Raw genomic sequence first — 9,784 nt, 5'->3', positions numbered from 1 at the left:
AAGGGCAGCCAGAGAGAAAGGTCGTGTTACCCACAAAGGGAAGCCCATCAGACTCCCAGCGGATCTCTCAACAGAAACCCTACAAGCCAGAAGAGAGCGGGGGCCAATATTCAACATCCTTAAAGAAAAGAACTTTCAACCAGAATTTCATATTCAGCCAAACTAAGCTTCATAAGTGAAGCAAAAATAAAATCCTTTACAAGCAAGTAAGTACTCAGAGATTTCATCACCACCAGGCCGGCTTTACAAGAGCTCCTGAAAGAGGCACTAAACATAGAAAGGAACAACCAGTACCAGCCACTCCAAAAACATACCAAATGGTAAAGAGTTTGACACAATGAAGAAACTGCATCAACTAACGGGCAAAACAGCCAGCTAGCAACAAAATGGCAGTATCAAATTCACACATAACAATAATAACCCTAAATGTAAATGGACTAAATGCCCCAATCAAAAGACACAAACTGGATAAAAAGCCAGAACCCATTGGTTTGCTGTATCCAGGAAACCCATCTCACATGCAAGGATACACAAAGGCTCAAAATAAAGGGATGGAGGAAGATTTACCAAGCAAATGGAGAGCGAATAAAAGCAGGAGTTGCAATTCTCATTTCTGATAAAATAGACTTTAAACCAACAAAGATCAAAAGAGACAAGGAAGGACATTACATAATGGTAAAAGGGTCAATGCAACAAGAAGAGCTAACGATCCTAAATATATACACACCCAATACAGGAGCACCCAGATACATAAAGCAAGTTCTTAATGACTTACAAAGAGACTTAGACTTCCACACAATAATAGTGGGAGACATTAATACCCCATTATCAATATTAGACAGATCACTGAGACAGAAAATTAACAAGGATATCCAGGACTCGAACTGAAACCTGGACCAAGCAAACCTAATAGACATTTACAGAACTCTCCACCCCAAATCCACAGAATATACATTCTTCTCGGCACCACATCACACCTACTCTAACATTGACCACATAATTGGAAGTACATCATGCACCAGCAAATGCAAAAGAACGGAAATCATAACAAACAGTCTCTCAGGCCACAGTGCAATCAAGTTAGAACTCATAATTCAGAAACTAACTCAGAACCGCACAGCTTCATGGAAACTGAACAACTGGCTCTTGAATGTTAACTGGATAAACAATGAAATGAAGGCAGAAATAAAGATGTTCTTCAAAACCAATGAAATGAAGAAAAAAATTTACCAGAATCTCTGGGACACATTTAAAGCAGTGTCTAGAGGAAAATATATAGCAATAAATGCCCACATGAGAAGCAAGGAAAGATCTAAAATCGACACCCTATCGTCACAATTGAAAGAGCTAGAGGAGCAAGATAAAAAAAACTCAAAACCTAGCAGAAGACAAGAAATAACTAAGATCAGAGCAGAACTGAAGGAGATAGAGACAAAAAACCCTTCAAAAAATCAATAAATCCAGGAGCTCGTTGTTTGAAACGGTCAACAAAACAGACAGACCACCAGCCAGACTAATAAAAAAGAAAAGAGAGAAGAATCAAATAGATGCAATAAAAAACAATAAAGGGGATATCACCACAGATTCCACAGAAATGCAAACCATCATCAGAGATTATTACAAACAACTCTATGTACATAAACTGGTAAACCTGGAAGAAATGGACAAATTCCTGGACACTTGCATCCTCCCAAGCCTAAACCAGGAAGAAGTCGAAATCCTGAAAAGACCAATAACAAGGTCTGAAGTTGAGGCAGCAATTCAGAGCCTACCACCCAAAAAAAGCCCAGTTCCAGATGGGTTCACAGCCAAATTCTACCAGACATACAAAGAGGAGCTGGTACCATTCCTTCTGAAACTATTCCAAATAATCCAAAAAGAGGGAATCCTTCCCAAATCATTTTATGAGACCAACATCATCCTGATACCAAAACCTGGCAGAGACTCAGCAAGAAAAGAAAACTTCAGGCCAATATCCACGATGAACATAAATGCAAAAATTGTCAATAAAATATTGGCAAACCAATTGCAACAGCACATCAAAAAGCTTATCCACCATGATCAAGTAGGCTTCATCCCGGGGATGCAAGGCTGGTTCAACATACGGAAATCTATAAACGTAATTCACCACATAAACAGAAGCAAAGACAAAAACCACATGATTATCTCAACTGATGCAGAGAAGGCCTTTGACAAAATTCAACAGCCCTTTATGCTAAAAACCCTCAATAAACTAGGTATTGACGGAACGTATCTCAAAATAATAAAAGCTATTTACGACAAACCAACAGCCAATATCAAACTGAATGGGCAAAAACTGGAAGCATTCCCTTTGAAATCTGGCACTAGACAAGGATGCCCTCTCTCAACACTCCTATGCAATATAGTATTGGAAGTTCTAGCCAGAGCAATCAGGCAAGAAAAAGAAATAAAGCGTATTCAAATAGGAAAGGAGGAAGTCACATTGTCTCTATTTGCAGATGACATGATTGTATATCTAGAAGACCCCATCATCTCAGCCCAAAATCTCCTGAAACTGATAAGCGACGTCAGCAAAGTCTCAGGATACAAAATTAATGTGCAAAAATCACAAGCATTCCTGTACACCAATAACAGACTTAAAAAGAGCCAAATCAAGAATGAACTGTCATTCGCAATTGCTACAAAGAGAATAAAATACCTAGGAATACAACTAACAAAGAACGTAAATGACCTCTTCAAGGAGAACTACAAATCACTGCTCAACGAGATAAGAGAGGACACAAACAGATGGAGAAACATTCCATGCTCATGGTTAGGAAGAATCAATATCATGAAAATGGCCATACTGCCCAAAGTAATTTACAGATTCAATGCTATCCTTATCAAGCTACCAATGACCTTCTTCACAGAACTGGAAAAAACCTCTTTAAACTTCACATGCAACCAAAAGAGAGCCCACATAGCCAAGTCAATTCTAAGCAAAAAGAACAAAGCGGGAGGCATCACACTACTAGACTTCAAACAATACTACAAGGCTACAGTAATCAAAACAGCATGGTACTGGTACCAAAACAGAGATCTAGACCAGTGGAACAGAACAGAGGCCTGGGAAGCAACAACACACATTTACAATCATCTGATCTTTGACATACCTGACAAAAACAAGCAATGGAGACAGGACTCCATGTTTAATAAATAGTGTTGGGAAAACTGGCTAGCAATGTGTAGAAAGCAGAAACTGGACCCCTACCTGTCACCTTATACTAAAATTAACTCCAGGTGGATTAAAGATTTAAACATAAGACCTAACATCATAAAAACCCTAGAAGAAAATCTGGCAAAACCATTCAGGACATAGGCATAGCCAAGGACTTCATGACCAAAACACCAAAAGCATTGGCAACAAAAGCCAAAATAGACAAATGGGACCTAATCAAACTCCACAGCTTCTGCACAGCAAAAGAAACAGTCATTAGAGTGAATCAGCAACCAACAGAATGGGAAAAAATTTTTGCAATCTACCCATCTGACAAAGGGCTAGTATCCAGAAGCTACAAAGAACTAAAACAAATTTACAAGAAAAAACAAGCCCATTCAAAAGTGGGCGAAGGATATGAACAGACTCTTTACAAAAGAAGACATACATGAGGCCAACAAACATATGAAAAATTGCTCATCATCACTGGTCATCAGAGAAATGCAAATCAAACTATATTGAGATACCATCTCACTCCAGTTAGATTGGCGATCTGGAGACAACAGATGCTGGAGGGGATATGGAGAAATAGGAACACTTTTACACCATTGGTGGGAGTGTAAATTAGTTCAACCATTGTGGAAGACAGTGTGGCGATTCCTCAAGGACCTAGAAATAGAAATTCCATTTGACCCAGCAATTCCATTACTGGGTATATATCCGAAGGATTATAAATCATTCTACTATAAGGACACATGCACACAAATGTTCATTGCAGCACTGTTTACAATAGCAAAGACCTGGAACCAACCCAAATGTCCATCGATGATTGGCTGGACAGGGAAAATGTGGCAAATATATACCATGGAATACTATGCAGCCATAAAAAACGATGAGTTTGTGTGCTTTGTAGGGACATTAATGAACCTGGAAACCATCATTCTCAGCAAACTGACACAAGAACAGAAAATCAAATACTGCATGTTCTCACTCATAGGTGGGTGTTCAACAATGAGAACACATGGACACAGGGAGGGGAGCATCACACACCAGGGTCTGTCAGGGGGAAATAGGGGAGGGACAGCAGGGGGTGGGGAGTTGGGGAGAGATAGCATGGGGAGAAATGCCAGATATAGGTGATGGGGAGGAAGGCAGCAAATCACACTGCCATGTGTGTACCTATGCAATAATCTTGCATGTTCTTCACATGTACCCCAAAACCTAAAATGCAATAAAAATTAAAAATAAAAAAGATGAAGGACTGTGGAGACCAAAGTTCTTATTGTGCAGAGAAAGCCTTCAGGTGAGAAAAGAAAAACATTCTGTTCTCTCTCTCGCCTTCAGAGAGAAAATATTGTAAATCTTTCTTATCAGATTTAAGGTCTGTGTTGATGTTAATATCACGGAAGGTATAAAGAGGCATGTCTGACCACTGCTTCCCTGTCATGGCCTGAATCAGTATTTCAGGTTAAATTTTAGAGTGCCCTGGCCTAGGAGAAGGTCTATTCAGATAGTTGGGGAAATTTTAGAATTTTATTTTTGATTTACAGCAAGCTTGTCCAATCTGTAGCCAGCCCACAGGCCACATGCAGCCCAACAAATATTTTTAAGCTTTCTTAAAATATTATGTCTTTTTCTCGCGTTTTTGCTTTGTTTTGTAGTTTATCAGTTACTGTTAGTGTTAGTCTATTTTATGTGTAGCCCAAGACAATTCTTTTTCTTCCACTGTGACCCAGGGAAGCCAAAAGATTAGACGCCGCTGGTTTACAGGAGCACCAACAGTGGGACAAATCTGATTATTAAATGCCTGCTAATGTGATACAGTATTAATTACACAGTATGACCTTTGAAGTATCCTTGTCAAATGTTTCATCTGAACTCCTCAAGCCTCTGGTAACTTGCAGTTGAGAGTAAATACAAGATCTAGAGGCACAAAATAAATAAAATCAGAAAATCCAGCATTAGGGCATTGTAAGGTTTTTTAGGCTGACTGATGCTGCCATGGACTGCATGGTAACCTCTGTGACCTGCACATATACCTTCAGATGAGTTTCTGGACTGGAAAACCACAAAAGGGAAGAATCATCAACCCCTGTGGTGCCTAATTAACTTGAGACATTCTTCTATTTGTTCCTTATTCCCACCTTAACTGATTAGACAATTGGACTTTGTAACCAGCCTTGGTCAACCTCATGACTCCACAACCCATGACCCCCTCCCAGCTTGCAAAACCTCCCTAAACTGTAACTTCTGTAACTTTCCACTGCTCACCGCAAACCTAGAAAACCAACTCCTATCCCATCGCCCTCCACTGACTCTATTTTCAGACTCAGCCTGCCTGCACCCAGGTGAATAAACAGCCATGTTGCTCACACAAAGCCTGTTTAGGGGGTCTCTTCATCCAGAGTGTGCGTTTTAACAGGCATTCTTCATGACAACTGCTTGGTATCTTAAATTTTTTTTTAAAAAAAAACAGTTATTTTGGGGAAAAATTAATTAAAAGTTTTAGATTAAAAGAAGCCAAAGAAAGTTAAAGCCCAACTGCAATGGGCAATAATTCATAGAATCCTGGTTTGAAAACAAACTACATACAAAAGGTATTTTGGAAACAACTGGACAACTGGAGAAATGTAAATATTGCCTGGACATTAAATAATAGTAGTTAATTGTTTTCATTAGTATGATAAAGGTTTTATAGGAAATGGTCATATAAGAAAAATGTCCTTGTAGGAGACATATTGCTAAAGTATTTAGAACTGAAGTGTCTTATCTACAACTTACATATCTGACAAAAACCAACAACCAAAACACACACACGTAGGTACACACATAAATATATAAATATGGAAAAATATTTGAACCTAGGTGATAGTGATAAAGGAGTTAAGAAGAAATTATTTAGGCAGATAGTACAGGTATGGGAGTCCTTGGTAAGGCTTTTCTTTTTCATGAAAAGCAGCTCCAAATCATTTTCTAATGAAGAGCAGCTTGTAAAGTCGAGCTGCAGACATAGGCAGGCAAGTTGGGAGTTTGCAACGGTGAATGCTGGCAGGAGCTAGGGACTAGACATGTTCAAGATGGTGGCTCCCTCTTCCCTTCTCTGCCAATCACGTGTATAGTAAGAAGCAGACAAGACAGTGCCAATCAATTGGAAACCCCACTTGCATAAGATTAGGGTACAGCAACCAGCCTTCCCCATGTACTATGTAAACATCATACCTGATCAAATCAATCTGTGAGCCCTCTATAAATCAGACACCACATTCTCAAACCTGACCAGAAAATTCAGTGCATCCACCACCTGCAGGTCCTTTCCACTCAGAGCCCCTCTCTATAGACAGAGCTGTTTCTGTTTCTCTTCTTTTCTGCCTATTAAACCTCCACTCCTAAACTCCTCATGTGGTGGGTCCATGTCCCCAGTTTGCATGCAATGACGAGCCCCAGGTATATCCCCCAGACAACGTAGCTGCTTCAATAATGGAACCACCTTTGCAAAGCTATGACTGAGACAGTGAAAGAGATCTCACCTAGCCAATTCCATCTTGCTTCTAATCTTCAAGCTGTCCTTGTTCGTCCCCAGGGGTAGGTTGAACTAACTTTGGGAGGGATTGGAACCGCCTTTGCAGAAATAACTTAGAAAATTATGACAGTGAAAGACATCAGACCTAACTGACCATCTTGCTTCTAATCTATAAACTATACTTGTTCATTCTTGGGCATAGGCCAAGCAACCTTTGGGAAGGAATATAGTCTATAGTTTATATAATAACCCTTCCCAAAAGGCTAAACTAGTCTTGTAAAACAAATGAAAGGCCAGCTACCAAGTCAAGATGAAAGGGGCTGGAATTCTAAATATTACCAGCTATTATTTGGAGGTGATAAGATTTGCAACTTCCCCAGTAAGTCTTGAAAGTAACATTGTGAACCTAAGCCTTTTGAGATGTCTTTTCGGGTTTCTGCATGTCTAACAACCAGATGGCCTCACCTCGATGTGCCATCTAATTCTGTAGCCCTCACTCAGGAAGTGACTCAGGGAAAAAGAACAGCTTCAACTTCCTACAATTTCATCCTTAAACCAACCAATCAGCACTCCCAATTCACTGCTCCCCCCCCAACCAAATTATCCTTAAAGGGGCTGATATGAGTAATAATAAACTCCGGTCTCCTGCACAGCTGGCTCTGTGTGAATTACTCTTTCTCTATTGCAATTTCTGTCTTGATAAATAGGCTCTGTCTAGGCAGCAGGCAAGGTGAACCCCTTGGGCAGTTACAGAACTTATAGTTTAAAACATAGATGTCAACAGTCCTTTTCCAAAACAAACATTCTTCTTTCCTGGGGACCAGCCTGCCTTTGTAAAACTAACAAATTAGCCACAAGATTATAATTATCGTTTAGGAGTCAGGCAGCTGGAGTCTACAAGATTCTGACCTCCCTAAATTGCTCCTAAGTTCAGTGCTTATGATAGTATGCAAACCCTGGACTTGATGAATCAGCTGGCACAACCCAAATCAATAAACTGGCTTATCTGATCTTGTGGCCCCCACCTGGGAACTGACTCTTCGAAATAGGACAGCTTCAATTCCCTGTAATTTCATCTACCTAACCAATCAGCACTCCTGGCTCACTGGCTTCCCTTACACCCACCAAGTTCTTAAAAACGCTGATCTGCAAATGCTGGGGAAGGCTGATTTTAATAATAATAAAATTCCCATCTCCCACACAGCCTCTGTGTTAATTACTCTTTATTGTAATACCCCTCTGTCTTGATAAAAGGGCTCTGTCTAGGCAGTGGGCAAGGTGAATCTATTGGGCGGTTACAATAGACATATGGGTGATTTTGTGCTTTTTGTTCACCTTTTCTGTGTTTAAAATGTTCAGAATATGAAATTCGAACAAAGAAGACATGGATTGATAATTCCTATTCATCTTTAAGAGTCCATTCTGTGTTTTACTTACCACTCCGAAGGCTTTCTTGCCCACACCAGGACAAACTCAGCTCTTTACCCCTTTTCTGAATTTTCCTGGCACTTTTGCTTTGAATACAGCACTTAATTAATATTCTGCCTTGTACCCAGAATTAACACACTATAAAATCCCAGAGGACAAATTAGGAAAATACAATCATAGGATATAGAAATTTAACAGCCAAATTATAATGAATGGGTGATCTTTATTAGGCAAAATAAAATGTTAAGGTAGTATAGGATTTAGGGTTGCAGTGCCGAAGGCCTAAACTAGGATGGCAGCAATGAAAGGGCAAAGTCCTGAGTAACATGGGAAACATTTACACTGCAGGCTTGCATTTGGGCTTTCATTAGCTTCCACAACAACGTATCTAAACATGGACAGCTTTACAGACACCCGTTTTAAAACATTCCAGCTACCATATCAAAACTCGGGGTCTCACTGGAAAAGAGTGACTTCAAGTGGAATTCCTCAGGGAGACATTCACTTCCAATCATCATTCGCTAAACCAGGAACTTTGGACAGCCTCATATCGCACCCGGATTTCCAAGGACACCACATCCACACCATAAAAAGCCTCGGGAATATGCGGAAAGGTCTAATTTACCTAAGTAAATTCTTTTAAGTTCTAACAAATGTATTTTATTAGAACATGCGCCAGCGTTTGAGAACAAAATGTTTTAGTACTTTGAATCCGCCAAGGAGACAGGATCTGGGTCTGACTGTTTTCTCAGGGTGAAGGTCAAGGCTAACCACTCGGGTGCCTCTCCCTCCAGGCCCGCGCCGCGCCCTCTCACCCAGATTCCCGTCCTGCACCGCGCCGCAAGTCCCCTACCCGTGGGCACCACCCGATCCCCCCAGCCCCGCCACTGGCCCCTCCCCTGCCCCGCCTCCCCCAGGGCGGCTGTCAGCATCAGCGTCCCACAGAGAGGGCGAAACGTGGGAACGCAGAGAACTAGACCCGGCTTTTGAGGGACCGCCCGAAAAGGGGGTGCACCCCCTCCTTAAGTCCCACCAACCGCGCAGGCCAGCGTCACAGAGCAGGCGTTGGAAACCCGGCGCCGGCGACCCCTCCCACCCTACCTTGAGCTGCGCCCCCTCCTCCGGCGGCCCAGCCTCCTACTTCCGCCCCGCCCACGTGCCCTGGTGGGCGGGTCCAGAGAGGGCCTGCGCTTGGGGAGTCTGTCAAGGCGCTGGTGGGTGAGTTAGTATCGAAGGGGCCGGAACTGGAGCCAACATGGCAGCGGGGTTCGTGCGATGCTGCAGGGTGAGAGGGAGCCCAGCGCTGCGGTGGGGCTGGGGCTTGAATATTGTGCGTGGTCATGGGCCAAAAATAAGTGCGGCCTGGAGGGGTGAGAAGCCGGTCTGAGGAAGGAGCCCGCCTAGGGGACCACGGCCCTGCTTTCATTCCTCCTACCACGGGACGGAACGTAGTCCGGAGTTTCATTTTCCCGGATCCTCCCATCAGCAGACCCCTTTGTAGGCGGCATCCTCTCTTTAGAATATCGGTTTTCTTTCTCTGGCTCGGGAACCCTCCAAATATTTACCCCAGGAATCCCACCTTTTTCCGAAGTGAATCTGTCTCTGTGTCAGAACCACGGGAAAAAGGAAAATGGAGCAGCTACTCCTTGAGATACTTA

General features: G+C 42.0%; 1 protein-coding gene across 3 annotated transcripts in view; it reads left to right on the top strand.

Moving 5' to 3' along the window:
• The first annotated feature begins 8,959 nt into the window (after positions 1-8,959).
• Positions 8,960-9,784, top strand: part of ACADM (acyl-CoA dehydrogenase medium chain) — a 34,181-nt gene continuing 33,356 nt past the window's right edge. The window contains exon 1 of one of the 3 annotated variants that reach the window (XM_032296572.1): positions 8,960-9,411. In XM_032296572.1, the coding sequence (XP_032152463.1) occupies positions 9,402-9,411 (10 nt within the window). In that variant the 5' untranslated portion in view covers positions 8,960-9,401. The remainder of the gene's footprint in view (positions 9,412-9,784) is intronic. The other 2 variants (XM_032296573.1, XM_032296571.1) reach the window with 2 other exon arrangements.

Source organism: Sapajus apella, unplaced genomic scaffold, assembly GCF_009761245.1.
Source record: "Sapajus apella isolate SASKATOON/1434 unplaced genomic scaffold, GSC_monkey_1.0 scaffold36, whole genome shotgun sequence".
NCBI classification, from domain to species: Eukaryota; Metazoa; Chordata; class Mammalia; order Primates; family Cebidae; genus Sapajus; species Sapajus apella.
Note: the sequence above shows the minus strand (reverse complement) of the source record. Positions and strands in the feature narration are given on the sequence as shown.